At 45.3% G+C, this 27159-nt stretch overlaps 2 protein-coding genes, 3 non-coding genes and 1 pseudogene across 5 annotated transcripts; 3 read left to right on the top strand and 3 right to left on the bottom strand.

Annotated features, from left to right (window-relative positions):
- Positions 1 to 10158: 10158 nt before the first annotated feature.
- On the top strand, positions 10159 to 11027 carry LOC119947623 (annotated as a pseudogene).
- A 2879-nt stretch (positions 11028 to 13906) lies between these two features.
- LOC119947624 (olfactory receptor 6J1-like) lies at positions 13907 to 14794 on the bottom strand. Its single transcript, XM_038769204.1, has one exon. It carries the CDS (start codon positions 14792 to 14794, stop codon positions 13907 to 13909), a length of 888 nt encoding a protein of 295 aa, XP_038625132.1.
- Positions 14795 to 15020: 226 nt separating this feature from the next.
- Positions 15021 to 15158, top strand: LOC119947784. The gene has a single exon (XR_005456580.1). It is a non-coding gene; the product is annotated as a small nucleolar RNA SNORA7 (small nucleolar RNA).
- A 176-nt stretch (positions 15159 to 15334) lies between these two features.
- Positions 15335 to 15416, top strand: TRNAS-UGA. The gene has a single exon. It is a non-coding gene; the product is annotated as a tRNA-Ser (tRNA).
- A 5309-nt stretch (positions 15417 to 20725) lies between these two features.
- LOC119947755 lies at positions 20726 to 20863 on the bottom strand. Its single transcript, XR_005456552.1, has one exon. It is a non-coding gene; the product is annotated as a small nucleolar RNA SNORA7 (small nucleolar RNA).
- A 4718-nt stretch (positions 20864 to 25581) lies between these two features.
- Positions 25582 to 26440, bottom strand: LOC119947625 (olfactory receptor 5V1-like). Its single transcript, XM_038769205.1, has 2 exons — positions 26263 to 26440; positions 25582 to 26153 (listed from the first exon to the last, which is right to left on the bottom strand). The coding sequence occupies exons 1-2, from the start codon at positions 26438 to 26440 to the stop codon at positions 25582 to 25584; spliced, it is 750 nt and encodes a 249-aa protein (XP_038625133.1).
- Positions 26441 to 27159: the final 719 nt, after the last annotated feature.

A 27159-nucleotide genomic window follows, 5' to 3' on the forward strand; every position in this document is an offset into this window, starting at 1 on the left:
CCCATTTTATAGATTAGGGAACTGAGGCCCAGAGAAGTGAAGGAACCTGCCCAAGGTCACACAGCAGACAAGTGGCAGAGTTGAGATTAGAACCCAGGTCCTTCTGACTCCCAGGCCCAGGCACTGTCCACTAGGCCAAACTGCGGCTTGATGAGTTCACTTATAAATGTGTGTGTGTGTGTGTGTGTGTGTGTGTGTGTGTGTGTGTGTGAAAAGGCAGATGTGGGGTCCACAATCCCTGCCACGTTGGACACACAAAAATATTGTCCCTTACTGTGTTGACAGGCTTAATGTTTGCAGGACCTGACTCTGTTTTCTGCCTCCTTATCTCTCATTCCTTAGTCAGTCAACAGTATTTATTGAGTGCTTACTGTGTGCAGAGTACTGTAGTAAGCGCTGGCAATTAATTTTTCTGACTTCTACTCCTCTCCGATGTGCAACTTACTTGAAAGTTTGTGAAAGTGAACTCCTTTCCTTTAATTACCCTCCCAGGGACTTATTAAAATGCTCACTATTTAACATGAGTGCCTCCATTTAGATTTCTAGGAAATGAGTTTTTTCACGTTGGTATTATTTTGTGGCCTCGTGGAATGAGCACTGGGCTCAGAATCACTATTGTCATAACTTCTTCCTTGATAACAGTGGGTAATAATAATAGCAGTAGTATTCATTAAGCATTTAATAAGTTCCAAGTGCTGAGGTAGATACATGATAATCAGGCCCCACATGGGACTCACAGGCTACGTAGGAGGGAGAACAATTACTGGAGCCCCATTTTTCAGACGTGGGAACTGAGCATAGAGAAGTGAGATGGCTTGCCCAAGGTCACACAGCAGACAAGTGTTAGGGCCAAGATTAGAACTCGGGTCCTCTGACTTCCAGGTTGGTGCTCTTTCTCTTAGGCCATGCTGCTTCTTGATTTTCACTGTAGATATTTTGCTTAGCCATGGGACCCTAGTTTCTCTTTCTGTGAAATGGGGAGAACAAAGCCCAACCACTAGCACCTAACAGTCAGGGATAGAGGATATTAGATCATGGATGTGGGAGTGCTTGGAGAACCTAGAAAGACTGAAATCATTGATTCCCTAGGGATAATTATTACTATGATAATATATTATATATTATTGTATACTATTATTTCCCCAATTAAGTCCTATTTCCTCAGCTACATCTCCCTTCTTCATCATCTATGTACTTGGATCTGTTACCACTGGACATCTGATATTTGTTCCACCCTAACCCCCATGGCACTTATGTCGATATCTACAGATTATATATTATAAATTATTAACTTATATTAATGTCTGTTCCCCTATCTAGACTGTATGCTCATTGTGGGCAGGGAATATGTTTACCAATTCTGCTGTATTGGAGTCTCCCAAGAACTTAGTACAGTGCTCTGCACATGGTAAGCACTCAATGAATACCATTGATTGATTGATTGATTGATGAATGTGTGTCTCCCCCTCTAGACTTTGACCTTGTTGTGAGCAGGGAACTTGTCTACCAACTCTGTTGTATGTACTCAACGAAGTGGTTAGTACAGTGCTCTGTGCAGTGTGGTGTAGTGGATAGAGCATGAATCTGGGTCCTAATCCTGTCTCCGCCACTTGTCTGCTGTATAACCTTGGTCAAGTCTGTGTGCCTCATCTGTAACATGGGGATCAAGACTGCGAGGTCCATGTGGGACATGGACTGTATCCAACCTTATTTCTTTGTATCTACCTGAGTGCTTAGAACAGTGCCTGTCACTTAACAAATGCCATGAAAAAGCAGTCAATAAATACCCACTGATGATGACTGTAACAGGTAGATGATTATATTTCTGTTAGTCTAAAAGAAGGAGTAAACCTCTGGAAATCAGGAGATCAAAGTTCCATTTGGAACTTTGGAGAATTTCCAGGAGGCCCGGGACAATTCTGGCAAAACAGCTGGCTAACGACGATGGGGAAGACCCAAGTGCCTATGAAAACAACAGCCTGCTGGGATACAATGCAAGAGCACAACATCCATCAGCACTATGTTGTGGTCACTTGGACCAAAAATGTGCAGAACACTGTACTACGCGCTGGGGAGAGTACAATTCAACATAATTCGCTGGCCCGTTTCCATTCCATAACAAGCTTACAGTCTAAAGTCATTGTGCTCTGCATGTAAACGTTGGCTTGTACTTGGGGATAATAAGTAATGATGATATTTGCTAAACGCTTATTGTGTGTCTAGCACTGTTCTAAGCATTGGGGTAGAATCAGGTTGGATACGATCACTGTCCCACATGGGGCTTACAGTCTTAATCCTCCTTTTATGGATGAGGTAACTGAGGCCCAGAGAAGTGAAGTGACTTGCCCAAGTTAATCTAGCAAGGTCTGTTCCCCTATCTAGAGGCTAAGCTCATTGTGGGCAGGGAATATGTTTACCAACTCTGCTGTATTGGAGTCTCCCAAGAACTTAGTACAGTGCACATGGTAAGCACTCAATGAATACCACTGATTGATTGACTGATGAATGTGTCGCCCTCTCTAGACTGTAACTTTGTGAGCAGGGAATTTGTGGTGGAGCCAGAATTAGTACCCAGGTCCTTCTGACTCCCAGGCCCGTGTTCTACCCACTAGGCCATGCTGCCTCTCATATGTGCTTCATCCATGCCTGCTTACTGATTAGTTGCAACCAGTATCTCAGCAGAAACCCAACAGGCAGAGAAGAGAGAGGGTGAGGGTACTGGGAAAACCAATCAATGGCTAGGCGAAATACCCACAGAGAAACAGGAGGCACTGTGGCCTAGTGGAAAGCGTAGAGGCCTGGGAGCCAGAAGACCTGGGTTCTAATAATGCTCCACCATTTGCCTGCATGTTTAATCTCGGGCAAGTCACTTTAATAATAATAATAATAATAATAATAATAATAATAATAATAATAATAATAATAATAATAATATTGGTTAAGCACTTGCTGTGTGCCAAGCACTGTTCTAAGCGCCGGGGTAGATACAATCAATCAATCAATCAATCAATCGTATTTATTGAGCGCTTACTATGTGCAGAGCACTGTACTAAGCGCTTGGGAAGTACAAATTGGCATCACATAGAGACAGTCCCTACCCAACAGTGGGCTCACAGTCTACAAGGCAATCAGGTTGTCCCACATGGGACTCACAATCTTAATGCCCATTTTACAGATGAGGCAACTGAGGCACAGAGAGGTTAAGTGACTTTCCCAAGGTCACACAGCAAACAGGTGGTGGAGCTGCTATTAGAACCCATGACCTCTGACCCCCAAGCCCAGGCTCGTTCCACTAAGCCATGCTGCTTCTACAATAATAATAATGGCATTTGTTAAGCTTTTACCATGTGTCAAGCACTGTTCTAAGTGCTGAGGGGGATACAAGGGAATCAGATTGTCCCATAAGTGGCTCACACTCTTAATCCTCATTTGACAGATGAGGTAACTGAGGCCAAGAGAAGTTAGGTGACTTGCCCAAAGTTACAAAGATAACAAGTGGTGGAGCCAGGATTAGAACCCATGACCTCTGACTCCCAAGCCCGTGCTCTTTCCACTGAGCCACGTTGCTTCTCTTCATTCTGTCTGTTCCTCAACTACAAAATGGGGATTCAATGCCTTTTCTCCTTTCTACTTAACTGAGCCACATGTAAGACAGGGCTGAATAATTCGCATCTACTCCAGCGCTTTAAACATTGCTTGATACACACTAAGCTTTTAACGAATATGATTTTTAAAAAACCCAGATCCTGACATCTAACATGAGACTTCCCCTCCTTCTGGCAGAATAATAAACCATCCTTGGGCTACCACAAATGTTTTCTTCATGATCTTGTGATATAGGATTGCCTAGTTATTGGAGAATAGGGATATTAACCAGGAGCCAGGACACCAGAGACATATTATATCATTGCAAGGTTGACTCCCAACCCATGATCAGCATCATGGGATGGTTATATCAGCTTTCTCTTTCCCTAAAGGCATTCGAGTCGTGGCTGGAACATTTGAAATAGAGGTCTCTCCCTATGACTTTCCAAATCAGACTCCACTATTCTGTGAATCTCCAGGACGGGAGCCATGTTCAGAGTAGGAAACTGTAGGGGAGGACAGAAACCGACAGTTAAGAGGTCTGAGGTCCAATGGGCGTGGGTGTGGTTGAGGGGATGGAGAGATCGTGGTTTAAGGGGGGATTAGCAGTGTTTCTCAGTGTTTGAAGATAATCTTGGGCCCTACATGTCTCTCCCAGGAGATCAATCAATCAATTGTATTTATTAAGGGTTTACTGTGAGCAAAGCACTGTACTAAGGGTTTGGGAGAGTACACTATACCAGAGTTGGTAGCCACACACCACTTGCCAGCTGTGGGTGAACATGGACAAGTCGCTTCACTTCTCTGTGCCTCAGTTCCTTCATCTGTAAAATGGGGATAAAATACCCATTTCCTCCACATTTTAGACCATGAGCGCTGCAAATCTACCTCGGTGGCAAAATAATTTGCCAGATGTGTGAACTTGGACAAGTCACATTAATTATCTGTGTCTCACCTGTAAAATGGGGATAAAGTACCTGTTTTTCTCACGCCGTTGACTGTGAGTTCCATGTGGAGCAGCGGCGGTATCTGATCTGCTTCTCTTATAATAAAAATAATAATGGCATTTATTGAGCGCTTACTATGTGCAAAGCACTGTTCTAAGCGCTGGGGAGGTTACAAAGTGACCAGGTTGTTCTACGGGGGGCTCACAGTCTTCAGCCCCATTTTACAGATGAGGTAACTGAGGCCCATACAAGTTAAGTGACTTGCCCAAAGTCAAACAGCTGACAAGTGGCGGAGCCGGGATTTGAAACCATGACCTCTGACTCCAAAGCCCGTGCTCCCACGCTGCTTCGCTACCACCACACTGAGCACAGTGCTTGGCTCATAAGCATTTAATAAACACCCTTTTTATTATAATCATTAGTAATAAGACCCTAAAATGTTAATGGTAGAGAGGTCATCTAATCTATCCTCCTGTCACCAGCAAGAATCCATTCCAGATGCTATTTTCAACTGGCACACCTTCTTATGTGACTAGAATTTTCTCTTTGAAGAACGTTTTTATCGTTTGGGCGGAGGGGCTCATGGTATTTGTTAAGTGCTTACTGTGTCAAAAACCATTCTAAGAGCTAGGATAGGTACAAGTTAACTGGGTTGGGCACAGTCCCTGATATGCATGGGGCTCACAGTCTAGGAGGGAGAATAGGAGAACTGGGACACAGAGAAGTGAAGTGACTTGCCCAAGATCACATGACAAGCTAATCGCAGAGCTGGAATTAGAATCCAGGTCCTCTGACTCCCAGACGCGGACTCTTTCCTGTAGGCCATGCTGCTTATTATTTCATTTTGTTTGTTTTGAACATACCATCTAGAAACTTCATTGGGTTTCTAATAACCAATACTCATTCTGGCTTTGTAATAATAAATGTGGTGTGGTTACAGAACAGTCAGAACAGACACAATTTCTAGCCTACAAGAGGCTCATGTGTAAGGGAGAGGAAGAACGGATCCCCTGAATGCCTGTTTTTACAGATGAGGAAACTGAGGTATAGAGAAGTTGTGACTTGCCCAAGGTCACAGAACAGGCAAGTGGCAGAGCTGGTATTTGAACTCAAGTCTTCTGACTCCCAGTACTGCTTCCTTTCCACCAGGCCATACACCTTATTTTTTATGGGATTTGTTAAGCACTTACTATGTGTCAAACAATGTTCTAATCACTGGGGTAGAGACAAGTTAATTATGTCGACACATTCCCCATCCCACATGGGGATCACAGTTTAAGTAGGAGGGAGAATGGGTATTTATTCCCCATTATACAGTCGAGGAAATTGACGCACAGAGGAGCTAAGTGACTTGTCCAAGGTCACACAGCAAGCAATTGGCAGAGGCAGGAATAGAACCCAGGTCCTTCTGACTCCCAGGCCCATGCTCTATCCACTAGGCTATGCTCCTTATCTGATGTGTTGTGGGATTAGCAAGTCACTTCAGTTCTCTGTGCCTCAGGTGCTTTATCTGTAAAATGGAGATTGAGACTGGGAGCCCCACGTGAAACAACCTGATTACCTTGTATCTACCACAGCGCTTAGAACAGTGCTTGCCACATAGTAAGCGCTTAGCAAATACCATCATTATTGTTGTTGGTGAGCATCAATTCCTTGTGGTTCCGCCCTTCCCTTGTGATTCCATCAACTTCAATCACATCACAACTCAGACTTCTTTCCAGGACGAAGAGTCTTATCCTTGTCAATCCTTTCCCATAGGGATGCCTACTCTCATTCCTTTAATCTGATAAATTACTCTCCTCTGTACCTTCTCCAACTCTATCTCATCCTTCCTTAGTTAATAATTAATAATTATGGTATTTGCTAAGTTCCAGGCACGCACTAAAAGCTGGGGTGGATACAAGCAAATCATGTTGGACACAGTCCCTGTACTGCCTACGGCTCACAGTCTTAATCCCCATTTTACAGATGACATAACTGAGGCACAGGGAAATGATGTGTCTTGCCCAAAGGCCACACAGCAGAAGAGTGGCAGAGCCGGGATTCTTTCATTCATTCAATTGTATTTATTGAGCGCTTACTGTGTGCAGAGTACTGTTCTTAGCACTTGGAAAGTACAATTTGGCAACAGATAGAGACAATCCCTACCCAACAATGGGCTCACAGTCTAGAAGGGGGAGACAGACAACAAAACAAAAAAGTAGACAGGCATCAATACCATCAAAATGGATAAATAGAATTCAAGATAGATACACAATTAAATATGTATGTATATGTAAAAATATACACAAGTGCTGTGGGGCAGGGAAGGGGTAGAGCAGAGGGAGGGAGTAGGGGTGATGGGGAGGGGAGGAGGAGCAGAGGAAAAGGGGGGCTCAGTCTGGGAAGGTCTCCTGGAGGAGGCGAGCTCTCAGAAGGGCTTTGAAGGGTTAGGGATTAGAATCCATGACCTTCTGACACTCAGGTCCATGCTTTAGCCACTACGCCATGCTGCTTCCCAGTTAATTAGTCAGTTAGATGCCCTGGCTAGCACAGGATCCAGAATTCCAAGTTGCTGGTCATCATCATCAATAATGATATTTTTTGAGTTCTTACCGTGTGCCAAGCATTGAATTAAGCACTCGGGAGAGTACAAAAAAGCAGTTTTGTTGTGGGGGGGATTTTGGGGTTTGGGGTTGGTTTTATGGTATTGAGTTGATAGACATACTTCCTGCCCATACCAAGGTTGCAGTGTAGAAGGAGCTTCCGGTTTAGAGAGGCTAGGTGTGCCACAATTTTATGTCATAATAAAGTGTAATAGTTCCTCATCCCTATTCCACTGAATTCCTGAGTTTGGTTGTACTTTATGATTACTGCCCTTCATATTAGACAGATAGTTTCTGGTGAGGAAACCTCTTTGGGTTTTTTTTTTAATTAGATTTGTTAAGCATTTACTATGCACCAGGCAGTGTACTAACTGTCGAGGTAGGTAGCAGATACAGTCCTTGTCCCACGTGTCCCACATGTTACAGATGAGGTAAATGAAGTTCAAAGAAGTGACTCGCCCAAGGACACACAGCACAAAAATGGCAGAGTCAAGATTAGAACTCAGGTCCTCTGACTCCCAGGGCCGTGCTCTATCCACTAGGCTTTCTCATCCTCCTATCCTGATTAATTTGCGTTCACCCCAACATTTGGTACAGTGCCTGGCACACAGTACGTGCTTAGCAAATACCGTTATTATTTGGTAGTAATAATAATGTCCTTCATATTATATTCTGATACTCTGATACTCCTCCTAATAGACAGATAATTGCTCTCCCCTACTTCAAAGCCGCACTGAAGGTACATCTCCTCTAAGTAGCCTTCCCTGACTAAGCCCTCCTCTCCTCTTCTCCCACTGCCTTCTGTGTCGCCCTGACTTGCTCCCTTCATTCATCTGCCCTCCCATCCCCACAGCACATACGTACATACCTGTAATTTATTTATTCTTATATATTAATGTCTGTCTCCCCCTCCAGACTGTGAGCTCATTGTGGGAAGGGAATGTGTCTGTTGTTGTATTATACTTTCCCAAGCACTTAGTACAGTGCTTTGCACAGAGTAAGTGCTCAATAAATATGATTGAATGAATGAAGGAGTTTTTCTCCTGAGATTTCAGGACTGAGAACCTGCCCAAAGGACTTGATTATACTCTCCCCCTCATTCAACCATATTTAATAAGCATTTACTGTGTGTGATACACTGTACTAAGTGCTTGTATTATTGTCTGCTTTACAATACAACAATAAACAGACACATTCCTTTCTCAAAATGAGCTTAGAGTCTAGAGGTGTGTTTACTGTGTGCAGAGCACTGTACTAAATGCTTAGGAGAGTACAAAACAACAGAGTTGGCTGCCATAGTCCCTGCCCACAAGGAGCACATTATGAAGTTACCTTGTATCTACCCTAGCGCTTAGAACAGTGCTTGTAATATGGTAAGTGCTTAACAAGTACCATAATTATTATTATTATTATTAAGTTCTCACAAAGTCTCAATTATGGCTGACGTGATCACAACACTCTCTCTCAGGGTCGCACTTGGGGAGTTTCCAGTACTATGGGAAGGAGAGTCAAGCAGAGGCATAACCATTCCATTCCTAGCTTGGCCAGTGGCTGGCAAGTGGAAGGCAAATCTGCTACAAGTCAAAACTCACCCATGCTGGGCAGCAGCAGCATGAGGGAGAGTCGATGGCGGAGACTCAGGTTCACTGCGCTGAAGAAGGCAATGGTAAGCCACGTCCGTATTTTTGCTAAGAAAATTGTATGGATACACTACCCCAGCACTTAACACAGTTCTTGGCACTCAATAAACACCATCACTGTTATTGTTATTAGGTGGATTTTTGCAACTTCCAGCTTGCCTCCTCATTTGGCAATCAATGGTATTTACTGAGCACTTACTATGTGCAGAGCACTGAACTAAGAAATTGGGAGCTTACAGTAAAACAGAGTTGGTAGAAACATTCCCTGCCCATAAAGAATCAGGGTGGTCTGATAGAGAGAGCATGGGCCTGGGAGTCAAAAATTCTGGGTTCTAATCCAGGCTCCACCACTTGTCTGCTGTTTGACCTTGGGCAAGTCACTTCACTTCTCTGTGCTCATCCCTCATCCGTTAAATGGGGATTATGACTGTGAACCCCATGTGGGACACGGGCTGTTTCCAATCTGATCATCTAGCACTTAGTTCAGTGCCTGACACATAGTAAACGTTTAGCAAATACCATTAAAAAAAGGATTTACCTAATGTCCTCCACTTCAAACTCTGACCTTCCTTCCCAATCCCCCCTTTAGGTGACAGAGCCCAGGAGCAAATACTACTACTACTACTAATAATAATAATAATAATAATGATATAGTATTTGTTAAGTGGTTACTATATGTCAAGAACTTTTCTAAGCTCTGTGGTAGATACAAGCTAATCGGGTTAAAAACGATCCTTGCCCAACAGGGGCTTAAAGTTTTAATCCCCATTTTACAGATGAGGTAACTGAGACACGGAGAAGTGAAGTGACTTGCCCAAGGACACATAGCAGACAAGTGCAGAGTCAGGAATAGAACCCAGATCCTTCTGACTCCCAGGCCCACTAGGCCATGCTGTTTACCTAGGCGATGCTGACTCACATAACCCTCTGGCAGAAGATCTTGGAAAGCTTGAGGACAAGATTGAGACTGTGAGCCCCATGTGGGACATGGACTGTGTCCAACCTGATGATCTTGTATCTACCCCAGTGCTTAGTACAGTGTCTAGCACATAGTAAGATCTTAACAAATTCCATTTTAAAAAACAATGGAATTACCTGCTTTCCTCCACGTCTTCCTTTCCTGATGGAGCATGGGCCTGAGACTCAGAAGACCATGGGTTCTAATCCCACCTCTGCCACTTCTCTGTTGTGTGACCTTGGCCAAGTCACGTCACTTCTCTGTGCCTCACTTACCTCATCTGCAAAATAGAAATTGAGGCTGAGACCCCCACGTGGGACAGGGACTATGCACAATCCTATTTGTTTGTACCCACCCCAGTGCTCAATACTGTGCCTGGCACATAGTAAGCACTCAACAAGTGCCTCAATTATTATTATTGCTGTTAGTTCCACACTTAGGTGATGGAACCCAGGAACTCATCCACTCTAGGAGAGTTCCACCTTCTGGGTTTTCAGAATCTCTCAGCCCTACAGGCCCTAATGTTCCCTGGTTTCCTCCTCATGTACCTCCTGACCGTCAGAATCCTTGGCTCAACACCCCAATGTACACCTTCCTCAAGCATCTCTCTTTCCTGGAGATCTGGTACACAATGACTATCTCCTCCATGCTCCTGACCAGCCTGCTGTATTGGAGATGGGCCATCTCCTCCCTGGCCTGCATGACACAACTCTACTTCTTTGTCTTCTTTGGGGCCAAGCAATGCTTCCTACTGACCACGATGACCTAGGACCATTACTTGGCTATTTGTAACCTTCTCCACTATACCGTCTTGATGAGCCTGGGAGCCTGCACGAAATTGGTGGTGGGGTCTTGGGTGGCCAGAACCTGGACCACCCTCATTCCCTCCTTGATGATCTCCAAGTTGAGGTTCTGTGGGACCAACCAGATCGATCACTTCTTCTGTGACCTCCTTCATCTAATGCAGCTCTCATGCTCCAGCACGGTTGCTACAGAGGTGGTCAACTTCGTCCTGTTCGTTTTGGTGTTGTGTATCTGCTTCCTCCTGACTTTGTTCTCCTAAGTCTTCATTGTGTCCACCATCTTGAAGATCCCCTCTGCATCGGGCCTTTTCCACCTGCAGTTCCCACTCGGTTGCGGTCACTATCTATTATGGGACCAAGATCTCCATGTATTTCTGGCCAAGTGCCTTCCCAACAAGGTCATCTCTATGTTCTACATGGTGGTGACCTCGCTGCTCATCTATAGCCTGAGGAACAGGGACTTCAGAGAGATCCTGAGGAAGGTCTTCAAGAGGAATAATAGCAACTAAAGTAAATAGGAGGAAGAAAGGGTCTCATTGGTCTCACTCCATCACCCTGCTGGTTTTATGCAATGGGGCTACTTATGAATGGGGTGATGGGGACCATTGATCATACTCTTCAATCGGGGTCACATAAACCACTGATAGTACCCCCGAGACTGTGCACTTGTTGTGGGCAGATAATGCATCTGTTATATTGTAGTATCCCTAGTGCTTAGTACAGTGCTCTGTACACAGTAAGTGCTGCTCAATAAATATAACTGACTGACTGAGTGACTGATTGACTCTTCAATGGGGGTTACATGAACCACTGGTGATACTCATCAATGAGGGTCACATGAACTACTCTTTCTACAATACAGATCACATGGGGGGGTCACATAAAATACTAGTGGTACTCTACAACTAGCGGATCATATGAACCACTGATGGTACTTTTCAATGGGTGCGGCGGGGTTACGTAAACCACTGTAGTATTTGAAAGCACATATCAAGCCAGAACAGTGTTCTTAGGGGGAAAGGGAAAGGGAAGCAATTGAATGACTGTCTGTCACCTCCTTATGTCTCCCTCACGAAGAGTTCCCATTGATTTCAAGAAGTCTGAGAGATGGGGGTAAGTGGAATGAAAGCAGTTTGGAAATTCATGCCATGGGAGTAGTTTGTCTGGCTTTTGTGATATCTTCCCACTGTCCACTTCTGGAGAACATCTTAGTGGCTTCATTGTGATCTTAAAATATTTCTATTTGCTCTATCCTTTCAGTGGTTACCCTACTTCAGCTCACCATAGGACAGTTGTTTGGGTATTCTGCTGTTGTCCATACCCATCACACCCATTTCTGCTCACCATAGAACCGTATTTGGGGATCCTGCTGTCATCCATTCTTCTCAACATCCCGTCCAGCAAAGGTTTCATGTGATACATATTGATTGCCTTAATGCTTTGTCTAATTATATTCCAGAATATCACTGATAATGATCCTGTCTTGCTATGTGTTGTTACGAATTGCATGTAAATGGTTAAATCATATGTTAAATCTCATAACGTATGAGAAGGCTATGAAAAGGGGTAGAGAAGTTTATACTTCGGGGCATGTGCTTCACAAGTCGTGAAGTGTAAGGTATTGATGCTTTTGATGTTATTTAAGGGAAAGAGATCATCATTATCATCAATAATATTTATTAAGCAAATTCTACGTGCAGTGCAAAGTACTAAGTGCTTTGGAGAGTTCAAAACTATAAAATTGGCAGTCACATTCCCTACCCACAACGGGCTTACAGTCTAGAGATCTGGGTGAATACAAAATATTATAATGAATGAGTCATGGAGTACCAGGCGAATAACCAAAGAATATGCTTAATAATCCCAAATTCTTCTCATCACCTCCATTAAGTTAATAGTGTACTTCCCCATTCAGTCTTATGGCTTTCTCCTTCTTTCCCTCCCCCCATGACCTCTCTGCTAGATGTTCTCACATGGTCTGCTGCTCTCAATCTCCACCACTCCTGACAGATTGGGTACAACAGGGAGACCTCAGCCTTGGACAATCCATGAGCCTTGTCAACCCACCTTTCATTTTCATCATCTAATCAATCAATCAATCAATCAATCGTATTTATTGAGCGCTTACCGTGTGCAGGGCACTGTACTAAGCGCTTGGGAAGTACAAGCTGGCAACACATAGAGACAGTCCCTACCCAAAAGCGGGCTCACAGCCTAGAAGGGGGAGACGGAGAACAAAACTAAACATACTAACAAAATAAAATAAATAGAATAGATATGTACAAGTAAGATAAATAAGTAAATAAATAGAGTAATAAATATGTACAAACATATATACATATATACAGGTGCTGTGGGGAAGGGAAGGAGGTAAGATGCGGGGGATGGCGAGGGGGACGAGGGGGAGAGGAAGGGGCTCAGTCTGGGAAGGCCTCCTGGAGGAGATGAGCTCTCAGTAGGGCCTTGAAGGGAGGAAGAGAGCTAGCTTGGCGGATGGGCAGAGGGAGGGCATTCCAGGCCCGGGGGGGGACATGGGCCGGGGGTCGATGGCGGGACAGGAAGGCTGAAATACATCATCTATGGCGGGGTTGGAGAGGTGAGTTGAGAGGCTCCTGTCCTTCCTCTCCATCCTCCTGGGCACCTTTCAAAAATGTGTAGAGTACCCATGGTATCCGGGATGGCATGGTAATAGCAATAATAATAATAATAATACCTTTGGTAATCATAATGGTGAGTGTGGAATTTCTCAAGTGCATATTTATAAGCTTATATGTAAGCGTGTGAGGCTGTAAACTCACTGTGAGCAGAGAAAATGTCTACCAACTCTGTTGTATTGAACTCTCTCAAGCATTTAGTTCAATCCTCTGCACACGGTAAGCACTCAACAAATACCACTGACTGATTGATAGATTGTGCCAAGTTCCTGACCTGCATGGGGCTCACAACCTAAGAGGGAGAGTGGGTAATTAAACCATGTTTTCCTACTGAGGAAACTGAGGCACTGAGAAGTCAAGTGGTTTGTACAAAGTCACACAGCGGCCAAGTGGTGGAGCCAGGATTTGAAGTCTGGTCTCTCGGTTCACACTAGTATTTCCACCAGCCCACGAGATTTGGAAGTTCTTTAAAAATATTTAAAACTCTGGACTTCCAAATCTCTCAATCAATGCTATTTATTGACTGCTTACTGTGTTCAGAGCTCTGGATTCAGCGCTTTGGAGAGTACAGTGAAAAAGAGTTGGTAAGTGATATTAGCAGGGAGTGCTGACCTGATTTGGATGCATTTACCCCAGTGCTTAGTACAGTGCCTGGAACATTGTAAGCGCCTAACAAATATCATTTTAAAAAAACGAGAGGCCAGCCCTTCCGCCAAATGCAGGCACACTTCCAGTCAGGACTGAAACCTGCAGGGATTTGAATTCTTCACAGGGATCACCCTCAGGTCCTTTGTGAAGGCCTGGACTCTTCCCAGAGCCTCGCTCAATGCTTTCTTCATTGTTTCGTTGCGCAGGCTGAATATGAAGGGGTTCAGGAGAGGGGTGACCATGCTAGAGAGGACAAAAAGGATCTTGTTTAGATGCAGGGATTGCTTCTGAGAGGGCCGGACATAGACAAAAATGTAAATCCCGTAGCCCATGGAGACTACGGTAAAATGAGAGGCACAGGTGGAGAAAGCCTTCTGTCGGCCCTCACCAGAGGGGATCTTGAGGATGGTGAAGATGACATAGACGTAGGAGATAATGGTCATTGCCAGAGAGCCGATCAGCAGCACCAGGGAGACGACGAAGTCAAGAAGCTCAATGAAGGTGACGTCAGCACAGGCGAGGTTTAGGAAGGGGGCGCTGTCACAGAAGAAATGGTCGATGATGTTGGGCCCGCAAAAGGGCAGGCGGGACCTCAAGAGGATGGATGGGAGGATGAGGAGGAAGGACCCAACCCATGCTAGGGTGACGAGTCGAGCGCAGAGTGGGCGAGTCAAGGTGGCGGGATATCGCAGGGGATGGCAGATAGCCACGTAACCGTCATATGATATGATGGTAAAGAAGATGAACTCGGTGCTGCCAAAGAGGAAGTAGAAGTAAAACTGAGTGAACCACTCATGAAAAGGCATGGACTTCCTCTTTGACAGGAAGTCGGCCAGCATCCTGGGCACGACGCATGTCGTGGTTAGGATTTCGCTAAAGGAGAAGTGGCTGAGGAAGAAATACATGGGTGAGTGGAGACGGTAATCCAGACTGATCAGCATGATGATGAGGAGATTGCCCAGGACTGTCACCATGTAGGCAGAAAGACGAGGAAGAGGAAAACGCCAAGTTCTTGAGTAGTGGGGATGCCCACTAAAATGATTTCAGTTACTGCTGTCCAATTCTTTGTTCCCATCCTGTCTCAGCACTTTCTCTGGGGAGAGTCACAGGGGAGAAAACAGCCACAATATCACAGAGCCTTTAGTCTGGAAAGGGCCAATCAATCAATCAAATTTATTTAGTACTTACTATTTGCTGAACCCCCTCTCAGGATCGCACCTGGAGAGTTTCCAGTACTCTACCAGTCCCGGATATGGGAGGTAGAGTCACGAAGAGGCATACCCATTTTATTCCCAGTTTGGGAAGTGGCTAGGGAGTGGAAGGCAATCTGCTACAAGTCCAAATTCACCTGTGCTAGGGCAGCAGCGGCATGGGAGAGAATCGAGGGCAGAGACACATGTTTACTGCATGGAAGAAGGCGGTGGTCAGCCATTTATGTATTTTTACCAAGAAAACTCTATGGGTACACTACCAGAACGATTGAAGACGGAGGTGAGGTGTTGTGGGAGAGATGTGCTGTGATGGCAGAGGGGTTAAGACGTTGGACCTGAAATCCAATGGGATTTCCCCTCGCAGGTTCGAATCCTGCTCACAGCGACTTTCTTGGAGAGGCAGCGTGGCTTAATGGAAAGAGCATGCTCTTGGAAGTCAGAGGTCGTGGGTTCTAATCCCGTATATGCCACTTATCAGCTGTATGACTTTGGGAAGGCCACCTCACTTCTCTGGGCCTCACATCATCTGTAAAATGGGGATTAAGACTGTGGACGTCACGTGGGACAATTTGATTACCATGTATCTACCCCAGCGCTTAGAACAGTGTTTGGCACATTGTACACGCTTAAAAAATACCATTATTATTTTTATTATTATTATGTATCCATGAAGACACTACGGGTCGTAGATGACTCGACAGCAAAAGACAAGGTAATGTGCAGAACACTGTACTAAGTACTTGGGAGAGTAAAATACAACAGAATTAGCAGGCACATTCCCTTCCCTTAATGAGCTAGGTAGGCTATCTTGTCTATTCTCTAGACTTTAAGCTCAGTGTAGACAGGGAATGTGTCTGTTACATTGTTATACTATACTATCGCAAGAGCTTATTAGTGCTCTGCAAACCGTAAGAGATCAATACAATAGACTGACATCCCTCTACCTCCGATCAGGTTGACTAATTTCCAGTCTCAAAACTTTAAAAATAATTAAGGTAGTTATTTTAAAATGATAATAGTTAAGAACTTTCTATGTGCCTGACACTGTACTAAGCAATGAGGTAGCTAGAAGAGAATCGGGTTGGACAGAGTCCATGCCCCACATGAGGATCACAGTCTTAATACCCGTTTAACAGATGAGACAATTGAGACACAGAGAAGTGAAGTGATTTGCCCAAAGTCACCGAGAAGACAAGAGGCAGAGCCAGGATTAGAACCCAGTTTCTTCTAACTCTCAGGACCATACTTTGTTAAGTGCTTACTATGTGCAAGCACTATGTCAAGCACTGGCACTGGGGTGGATAAAGGATATTCAGATCCTACATAGGGATCCACCTCTCAGTGTAGCACCTGGAGAGTTTCCAGAGCTCTACCAGTCTCGACTACGGGAGGGAGAGTCAAGCAGAGGCATACCCACTCCATTCTTACCTTACAGAGACCTCTGCTCTCTCGACCCAATCCATCTTTCTCAGCGCATCACATCCCACCTCGCATCCCTTTCCTCTCTACCCAAATTTGATGACCAGATTACTGCTCTCAACTCTACCCTCTCTACTCAACAACTCACTCACTCCCCTTTCCCTTCGCCACTCTCGTACCACTAACCCACAGCCTTGGATCACTGCCACTGTCCGCCTCCTTTGCTCTTATGCTCGAGCTGCTGAAAGCTGCTGGCGAAAGTCTAAACACCAAGCCAAACTTGTTCACTTCAAGTTTATCCTTTCCTGCCTTAACTCTGCCCTCTCCTCTGCCAGGCAAAACTATTTATCCTCCCTTATTGACACCCATGCCCATCATCCCCGTAAGCTGTTCCATACATTTAACTCCCTTCTCAGGCCCCCCGTTCCTCCTCCTCCTCCATCCCTCACCCACCACGATCTGGCCTCCTACTTTATTAGCAAAATTAACTCCATCAAGTCTGAGCTCCCCAAAGTCACACCTCCCCCTTCTTCATCCCCTGCGTTCTCAACCCTCTCTGCTACTCTCCCATCCTTCTCAGCAGTATCTTCAGATGAGATCTCCTACCTCCTTTCAAGTGCTACTCTATCCACCTATGCTTCAGGACCATTCCCTCTCATCTTTTCATATCTCTCGCTCCTTCTCTCCTCCCCTCCTTAACTTCCATCTTCAACCGCTCAATGTCCACTTGTTCTGCTCCCTGTGCTTTCAAACATGGCCAGATCACCCCCATTCTAAAAACACCCCTCTCTTGACCCCACCTCCCCTTCTAGTTATCGCCCTATCTCCCTCCTACAATTCCTATCCAAACTCCTAGAACGAATCGCCTAAACCCGATGCCTCGAATTCCTCAAAGTCAACTATCTCCTTGACCCCCTCCAATCTGGCTTCCGTCCCCTCTCTCCACCGAAACTGCCCTCTCAAAGGTCTCCATTGACCTCCTTCTTGCCAAATCCAACGGCTCCTACTCTATCCTAATCCTCCTCGACCTCACAGCTGCCTTCGACACTGTGGACCACCCTCTTCTCCTCAACATGCTATCCAACCTTGGCTTCACAGATTCCATCCTCTCCTGGTTCTCCTCTTATCTCTCCAGCCGTTCATTCTCAGTCTCCTTTGTGGGATCCTCCTCCCCCTCCCATCCCCTTACTGTAGGGGTTCCTCAAGGGTCAGTTCTTGGTCCCCTTCTGTTCTCTATCGACACGTACTGCCTTGGTGAACTCAATCGCTCCCACGGCTTCAACTATCATCTCTTCGTTGATGACACCCAAATCTACATCTCTGACCCTGCTCTCTCCCTCCCTCCAGGCTCGTATCTCCTCCTGCCTTCAGGACATCTCCACCTGGATGTCTGCCGCCATATAAAACTCAATATGTCCAAAACTGAACTCCTTATCTTCCCTCCCAAACCCTGTCCTCTCCCTGACTTTCTCGTCACTGTAGACGGCACTACCATCCTTCCCATCTTACAGGCCCGCAACCCTGGTGTCATCCTCGACTCCACTCTCTTCTTCACTCTTCACATCCAATCTGTCACCAAAACCTGCCGGTCTCACCTCCACAACATCGCCAAGATCCGCCCTTTCCACTCCATGCAAATCGCTACTTTGCTGTTTCAATCTGTCATTTAATCCCGACTGGATTACTGCATCAGCCTCCTCTATGATCTCCCATCCTCCTGCCTCTCCCCACTTCAGTCTATACTTCACGCTGCTGCCCAGATAATCTTTGTGCAGAAATGCTCTAGACATGTTACTCCCCTCCTCAATAATCTCCAGTGGCTGCCTGTCAACCTACACATCAAGCAAAAACTTCTCACTCTCGGCTTCAAGGCTCTCCATCACCTCCTCCCCTCCTACTTCACCACCCTTCTCCCTTTCTACAGCCCAGCCCACACCCTCTGCCCCTCTGCCGCTAGCCTCCTCACTGTATGTCGTTCTCACCTGTCGCGCCATCGACCCCCAGCCCACGTCCTCCCCCTGGCTTGGAATGCCCTCCCTCCACATATCCGCCAAGCTAGCCTCCTCCTCCCTTCAAAGCCCTACTGAGAGCTTGCCTCCTCCAAGAGGCCTTCTCTGAGTGATCCCCCTTTTTCCTCTCCTCCTCCCCAGCCCCCCGCCCTACCTCTTACCCGTCCCTACAGCACCTATATCTGTTTGTACAGATTTATTATTCTATTTATTTTACTTGTACATATTTACTATGCTATTTATTTTGTTAATGATGTGCATTTAGCATTAATTCTATTTGTTCTGACGACTTGACACCTGTCTACATTATTTGTTTTGTTGTCTGTCTGCCCCTTCTAGAATGTGAGCCCATTGTTGGGTAGGGACCGTTTCTATATGTTGCCAACTTGTACTTCCCAAGCGATTAGTACAATTCTCTGCACATTGTAAGCGCTAAGTAAACACGATTGAATGAAAGAATTCTTAGCTTGGGCTGTGGCTAATTAGTGGAAGGCAATCTGCTACAAGTCAAAGCTCCTCTGTGTTGGGCAGCAGCGGTAAGGAGAATGTCGAGGTTGGAGACTCAGGTTTAACGTGTGAAAGGAGGCAATTGTAAACCACTTCCATATTTTTACTAAGAAAACTTTGGATACGCTACCAGAATGATTGTGGATCGAGGTGGGGGAATTCTGGGAGAGATGTGTCCATGGCATCGCTATGAGTCGGACAAGACTCGACAGCATAAGACAACAACAACATAAGGATTACAGTCTAAGTAGGAGGGAGAACATGCCTTGAATGCCCAATTTGCCAATGCTGGAACTAAGGCACCGAGATAGGGTTAAGTGACTTGTCCAAGGTCACAGAGCAGAAAAGTAGGATTAGAACCCAAGTTCTCTGACTCCCAGGTCCATGTACTCTCCATTAGGTCATGCTACTCTTCAATGTCTCAATCACTTTGCCCCCTCCTACTTCACCTCACTAGTCTCCTACTATAACCCACACACACACTTCGCTCCTCGAATGCTAACCTTCTTACTGTACTTCGACTTCATTTATCTCACTGCCTACCCTTCCTCCACGTCCTCCCTCTGGCCTGGAATGCCCTCCCTCTCAAATCCAACAGACGACTACTCTACCCCACTTCAAAGTCTTATTGAAGGCACATCTCCAACAAGAATCCTTCCTTGACTAAACCCTTTTGTCTTCTACCACTCCCTTCTGCATCACTCTGATTTGTTCCCTTTATTCATTCTCACTCCCTCCTCCGCAGCACTCATGTACATATATGTAATTTATGTATTTATATTAAAGTCTGTTTCCCCCTCTAAACCGTAAACTCATCGTGGGAGGGTAATGTGTCTGTTTATTGTTATATTGTACCCTGCCCTCTGCACACAGTAAGTGCTCAATAAATATGATTGAATGAATGGATGGATGTCTAGCCTTAATGTCTAACCCAAATCCCTTCCGCTGAAATTCCTGTTGATTAAGGTCTCTCAGATTGTCAGCGTTTCCCCAGACTACACTGCTCACCTGAAGCAGAGCTGAAACTGTGTCTCGGTTTCTTTATCTGTAAAATGGGATGGCATGCCTGTATTCCCCTCCCTCTTAGAATGTGTGCCTCAGGTGGAGCAAGGACAATATCTAATCTGATTATCGTATATCTACCTGGACACTTGGTAGTGTAAGGATTTATCAAACTTCAATCTCATGTGATGCAGTGAACTAGGTGTTTGGGCAATGTAGAATAGTGAAGTGAAAAAATTCCCAGCCCACTAAGAGCTTGCACCCAAAATAAATATGCTTATCAGAAACTGAGAAGACACTGGGATATGATTGCCTTGGGTATACCCACGTGCTTGGAACATAAGTAAGCACTTAAGAGCTAAAGGTTATAATAATAATTATTATTATTGTTATATGCATAAATGCTTTTCCTTGTGCTCAGAAAAGTGCTCTGCACACCCACCATAAGTGTTTTATGAATACTATTACTACTACTACTACATAAGTTTGTAAGATTTGTCTGAGAGGATGATACAGTACATAGTAAGTGCTTGTTGTTGTCATTTGCTGTCGAGTCGTGTCCAACCAATAGCAACGCCATGGACACATCTCTCCCAGCTTGTCCCACCTCCGTCTGCATTCATTGGGGTAGCATATTCATAGTTTTCTTGGTAAAAACACGGAAGCAGTTTTCCATTGCCTCCTTCCGTGCTGTAAAGCTGAGTCTCCACCCTCGACTCTTTCTCATGCCGCTGCTGCCCAGCGCAGGTGAGTTTTTACTTGTAGCAGATTGCCTTCCACTCGTTAGCCACTGCCCAAGCTAAGAATGGAATGGATATGCCTTTGATTTACTCTTCCTCTCATAGTCGAGACTGGTAGAGTACTGGAAACTCTCCAGGTGCAACCCTGAGAGGCCAGTAAGTGCTTAATAAATGCTTAATAAATGCCAAAGACACTAATGTTAGGGAAAGTCCAGGGAAAAAATGGAAGAGTCAATCCAGCAGTTAGATGGATTGGGACCATAACAACGATAACAGAAGAACTGTTAAGGTTATGGATTCTGGCAGAAGATAGGACGTTCTGGAGAAAATATATCCATAAAGTCACTATGAAACGGAAATGACTCGACAGCACTTGATAGTATTGTTGTTGGTTTTAAGAAGACTTGACCTGACCCGTAGGTTTTTCAGTCACGGATCAAAGTTGGGAAGTCATCCTCTATAAGAAGCAGATGTTGCCTAATGGGAAGAACCCGGGACTGGGAGTCAGAGAACCTGAGTTCTAATTCCTGCTCTCCCACTTGTCTGCTTTATGACCTTGGACAAGTCACTTCACTTCTTTTCTCTGTGCCTCAGTTCCCTCATCTGACAAATGGGGATTTAGTCTTTGAGCCCCAGATGGGACATGGACATGTGTCCAACTTGATTAGCTTGTATCTACTCCAGCATTTATTACAGAGCCTGGCACATAGTAGGTACTTAACAAATACAATTATTTTTTATGGAGAGGCGTAGATATGACCCTCTCCATGACCAGGAATTAGAGGTCTCTGCATAAGTAGATCCCCTCTCCAGGTCACACCTGGAGCGTTTCCAGTACACTACCAGTCTTGACTACGGGAGGGAGAGTCAAGCAGATACCCCTTCCATTCCTAGCTTGGGCCATGGCTAGCAAGTGGAAAGCAATCTGCTCAAGTCAAAATTCACCTGTCCTGTACAGGAACAGCATGGAAGAGAGTCAAGGGTGGAGACTCAAGTTTACTGCGCAAAAGGAGACAATGGCAAACCACTTTCTTTTTACCAAGAAAACTCTGCGGATCCACTACCAGAAAGATTGCAGATGGAGGTGGGTCATTCTGGGAGAGATATGTTCATGGAGTCACTATGGGTCGGAGGCGACGCTACAGCATAAACGAGACAAGCTTAAGTAGAGTCTCTTTTCTCATTCATTCAGTCCCAGAGAGTCAGTCAATTAGTCAGCAATTAGAGAAGCAACTATTCTCTCTCCTCTCTTCTTCCTACCAGCTCTCCTCTCCCACTCTCTCACTCCAACAGTCTCTTCCAGCTGAGCGGGAGGTGGTACGAAGTCTTCCTGTGGGGCAGTGGGAGGGAGGGGGACAGGAGAAAGGAGGAATTGGAGAAACCTGGAGATCTCAAGAATTGCCACTCAGCATCCCTCCCTCTCCCTGTCTTGAACTCAAGAGACTGGAACGGAGGATTAGACCCCCCAGCAGACTGGGGTGGGGGGAGGGAGCCACTCTAGGTGTGTATGGATGGGAGGACGATGACGGGCAATAGAAGCCCTTTTCCGGAGACAGATGGGAAACAGCGAAACACTCCATCAGTGGCATTCATCGGGACCTTAATTTGTGAAGAGCACTCTACTAAGCACTGGGGCACCCAGATTCCACCTGCTATGTCTCACCTTTTCATTTTTGCCAAGAGCTAATCCCATCCAGACTGTCACGTTCAGGGGTACCTTGTGTGACATTATGGGGGTATAGGAGAGGAGCAGTCTTAGGCCATGGTAGGAGTGAGGGCAGATAGATCCACTGCACTGATTGATTTAAATCAATCAACTTTATTTGTAGAGCGTTTAAAATGTGCAGAGCCCTGTACTAAGTGCTTGGCAGTGTACAATACAACAGAGTTGATCGACACATTCCCTGAACCCTCTGGGCCAAAGGCCTCGCCTGGGCTCAATGGATATGGGTCCCCTGCTCCCATTTACGGGGCAGGACATTTCCACCTTTTCCCCAAATCCTTTCCTAGACATGACACTAGAAAACCAAAGAAAATTGCTGCCATTTATCCGTACTCACATGCGACATGGCCCAGGAATAGCACTCTTCAAATTCTTTCCCTGTCAAGGCTTCCAGACATGTGGTCGATCCCAAACATTCAAGAGAGCCAGAAAAAAATCTCTAACCAGTCCCCAAGCTTTCCAGGAAGCAACGTGAAATCTGCGTTCTGGGATTTTGTACCTGAGTGATGCAGCAGTTGACCTTCAGCCTCCTGTGTCTAGTTCTGTCCAAAGTGCGTTCAAGTCAGACCACTTTGGTGCCACTTGGATCTCCACCCCTAGGCCTCCTTCCCTGGATCTTATTCTCCGAGATGACTGCCCCTCGTTAGCAAAGTCACCGAAGAAGATGGCAAGACTTTGTTCACCAAAAGGTGATGCAGACAGTTCAACTCTGGTTAGGATGTGGTTGTATAGGAGAGCCTGGATTTAGTCATTGGTAGAGAGAAGAGCTGGACTCCTGGGATGATGGGAGTTGAAGGGACATCCTTCCTGAGGACAGACACTGTCCACTGCTAACGTCAAAAATTCTGCATGCATCCCAGACAGACATCAGGACCGGTTTTACATGTAACCCAACTTAAACCTCTCGGGGAGAACCAAGACCTGAATAGACACTAAAGTCTTCTCTTGCTCAGCAGAAAGATGATTGGAAAACTCATTAAAACTTTCATTCCTTGGAGACCCTAAGATCTACCCTCGTAAGGGGAGCTTTGGAACACAGCAGCCAAAGATCAAAACTAGGAGTCGGGAAAATTTCTGACTCGGTAATAATAATAATAGTAGTTATTTGTGTTTGTTAAGGGCTTGCTATGTGTCAACCACTGTGTTAACTGCTGTGATCGATATAATACAATCAGATCAGGCACAGTTCTTATACCACATAGGGCTCACAAATTATAGGGGAGAAAGAACAGGTATTTAATCCCCCATTTTACAGATGAGGAAGCTAAAGTACAGAAAAGTTAAATGATTTGCCCAAGGTCACACAGCAAGCAATAATAATAATAATGGCATTTATTAAACGCTTACTATGTGCAAATCACTGTTCTAAGCACTGGGGAGGTTACCAGGTGATCAGGTTGTCCCAGGTGGGGATCACAGTCTTAACCCCCATTTTACAGATGAGTAAATTGAGGTACAGAGAAGTTAAGTAACTTGCCCAAAGTCACACAGCTGACAATTGGCAGAGCCGGGATTTGAACCCATGACCTCTGGCTCCAAAGCCTGTGCTCTTTCAACTGAGTCACGCTGCTCAGTGGAAAGACAGGGTTAGTCTTGAGTCTAACATAGGTAGCATGGCCTGGAAGGGCATGGAATAGGAAGCCAGAAAAGCCGGGTTTAAAACTCAATTCCACTATATGCCAGCTGTATTACCTTGGGCAAGTCACTGAAGCTCTTTGTGCCTCCATTCCTTCATCTGCAAAAATGGGGAAAAAATACCTGCCCCCTTTCTGCCTTAGACTATGATCCCCCACATAGGAGAGTATCCAAATTGATTGTCTTATATTTACCCCATGCTTGGCACATTGTAATCATTGAATAAATGCAATAGTTATTATAAGTTGTACACAGTTACTACTTGCCAGAAAACAAATCCCACTCAGTTTTTGTGTTACTCATACATGGGCAGGAAGAGATGAATCAGCTTGGGATAATGAACAGAAATGAGGAAGAAAACAGAAGCAAGGAGGGAGATACGGAATCCATTGTGTGACCTTGGACAAGTAACTTAATTTCGCTGTGCCTCCGTCTCTACCTGAGGCACAGAGAAGCTAAGTGACTTGCCCAAGGTCACACCACTGATTCTGTACCTCTGTTTCATAAAGAAGAAGGAGGAGGGGGAGGAAGAGGAAGAGAAAGATGTGGAGGAGGAAGAGAAGGAGAAAATGAAGGAAAAGGAGAAGAAGAAGGAGGAGAAGAAAGATATTAGTGGAAAGATCATGGGCATGAGAATCAGAGCACTTGGGTTCTAATTCCAGCTCCACCTCTTGTCTGTTGTGTAACCTGGGAAATGTCACTTAACGTTTCTGTATTTCCTTTCCTTCATCTGTAAAATGAGGATTAAGACACTGAGTCCTATGTGAGGTAGGGACTGTGTCCAAATTGAATAACTTGTATCTACCCAAGTGGTTAGTACAGTGTATGGCACATAGTAAATACTTAACAAATACCATTAAAAATGGCATATAAAACGCTTACTACGTGTCAAGCACTGGGGAAGATACAATACAATCAGATCAGAAACAGCCTCTACTCCACACTGTACTCACAGTCCAAGAGGGATGGAGAACAGATAGTTAATATATACTTTACAGATAAGAAAACCGCAAAACAAAGAAATTAAGTGACTTACCCAAGATCACACAGCGGATAAGTGACAGAGGCAGGATTAGAACCGTGGTCTCCTGACTCTGAATCCCATGCCCTTTCTATTAGCCCAGGCTGCCTTTCTATCCCCCTTATCTTAGAATCATTTGGTCGACAACCCAAGCTCTTTACTGACCCAAATTGCCCCCCACCCGCATTAATGATACCAAGATGCCAATTCGGGGGGTTGGATTTGTACACTTCTCAAGACCCCTTCCAGTTCTATTCCTGAGGAGTCCTCTAGCCAGCAATGACCAGCCCCTTGGGGATGAGAGATCATGCGTACACTGAAGCATGTATTTCATTCCTAGCTCTTAGAATAGTGATTTGCACACTAACTTTTGCATGCTAAATAAGTGTTATCACCAGCTACTATTACTACCTCTTTCTCAGAACAGCAGCTGGACCCCAGAACATTCTTAACAGTTTCTCCAGGCCTCTAATCACGTCCCAATTCTTCAGGCTTTAAATTATGGCATTCAACATAGGCGTGAGGATACTGTACTGAACGGAGACCACCCAGTCCAGAGCCATGGGGGTGGGTGCCGAGGGGGTCCTCAGGTACTGGAAGAACGCAGTCCTGTAGAACAGAAGGATGACAGTCAGTTGGGAGAAGCAGGTGGAAATGGTTTTGCCATGGCCACAGGAGGAGCGGATCTGGAAGAGGGCGGAGATGAGGCGAATGTAGGAGATGAGGGTGAGCAGGAAGGAGACGAGTCCCAGCGAAACCCCCAGGGAGAGGCTATCCATTTCACTGGCAAAGGTATTGGAGCACGAGATCTGTAACAGTGGGGGCAATTCCAACTCACAGTTGAAGTGGGGATTCTGATTGGGCCCGCAGAAGTCTAAACACAACACTGGGAGGGTGTTGACCACCACATTGACGACCCCACTAGCCAAGCTCCACGAACCAGCTAGAGTTATAAGGCCAAGCTTCCAGTGTAGCATAATGGCTGGCAGCTCGCCCAGTAACAGTAATACGCCATGGCGGTCAACAGGTAGATCTTGACGGAGGTCAACAGGAAGAGGAAGAAAATCTGGGTTTCACACCCGGGGAAGGTGATGGACCTCTGGTCCGACAGGAAGTTCTCCAGCGTTCTGGGGACTGTGGAGGAAGCAAAGCCAACATCTAAGAAGACGGGTTACTCAGGAAAATGTAAATGGAGGTGGGGAGGTGAGGGCCAATCTGGATCACCAACATAGTCAGCAGGTTCCCCATTAGGTTGATCCCATAAATCAGGAAGAAGACCAGGAAGAGGAAAGGTTGGCTATGGGGGTCATCAGTCAGGAGGATGAACTCATTCACAGTGGTTTGGTTGTCCATTGCCTTCGACTCATAACTTCGTCCTCACACTAGGATGAGAGATTGACAAGCCATTAAGGAAGAAGTGTGCAATAGAGCCAATTACATACCGTATTATTATTATTATTATTATTATTATTATTATTATTATTATTTACTAACCTCTCTGCTAAGCGCCGGGGAAAATACAATACAATCGGTTCAGACACAGTCCCTGTCCCTCATGGGGTTCTAAGTCTGAGTTAAAGAGAGAATGGGCATTTATTCCCCATTGTCTGAATGAACATACTGAGACACAGTTTCCTAGTGCAATTATAAAGTCACTCAGATGATTTTTCTTTTCCAGACTCCATGGCCCCGACATTAGTAATTCAGTAAGTCCTATTTTCCAACTTCCACCATAAAAAGGAAAATGACAATGATGATGGTAATGAAGTCTTCCAATTAAATAAAGAAGCATCATGGCCTGGTGAATAGAGCATAGGCATGGGAGACAGGTGGACCTGGGGTCTAACCCCAGCTCCACCACTTCTCTGTTGTGTGACCTTGGGCAAATCACTCAACTTCTCTGTGCCTCAGTTACCTTTTCCATAAAAGGTAAGAGTGTGAGCCCCCATGTGGAATAGAGACTGTGTCCAACCCAATTCCTTGTATCTACCCCAGCACTTAGTACAGTGTCTGGCACATAGTAAGTGCTTAAAATACCACCGTTATATTATTATCACGTGCATATCTTTATA

Source organism: Tachyglossus aculeatus, chromosome X5 (assembly GCF_015852505.1).
Source record: "Tachyglossus aculeatus isolate mTacAcu1 chromosome X5, mTacAcu1.pri, whole genome shotgun sequence".
Taxonomy (NCBI): Eukaryota; Metazoa; Chordata; class Mammalia; order Monotremata; family Tachyglossidae; genus Tachyglossus; species Tachyglossus aculeatus.

What these genes read in the sequence shown, in the direction of transcription:
- LOC119947624 (XM_038769204.1), bottom strand. Translation starts at nt 14,794, where the DNA reads ATGGTGACAGTCCTGGGCAATCTCCTCATCATCATGCTGATCAGTCTG.
- LOC119947625 (XM_038769205.1), bottom strand. Translation starts at nt 26,440, where the DNA reads ATGGACAACCAAACCACTGTGAATGAGTTCATCCTCCTGACTGATGAC. An exon ending in CTCCATTTACATTTTCCTGA is followed by an intron (nt 26,154 to 26,262) that starts GTAACCCGTCTT and finishes TGTGAAACCCAG; the next exon opens with ATTTTCTTCCTCTTCCTGTT.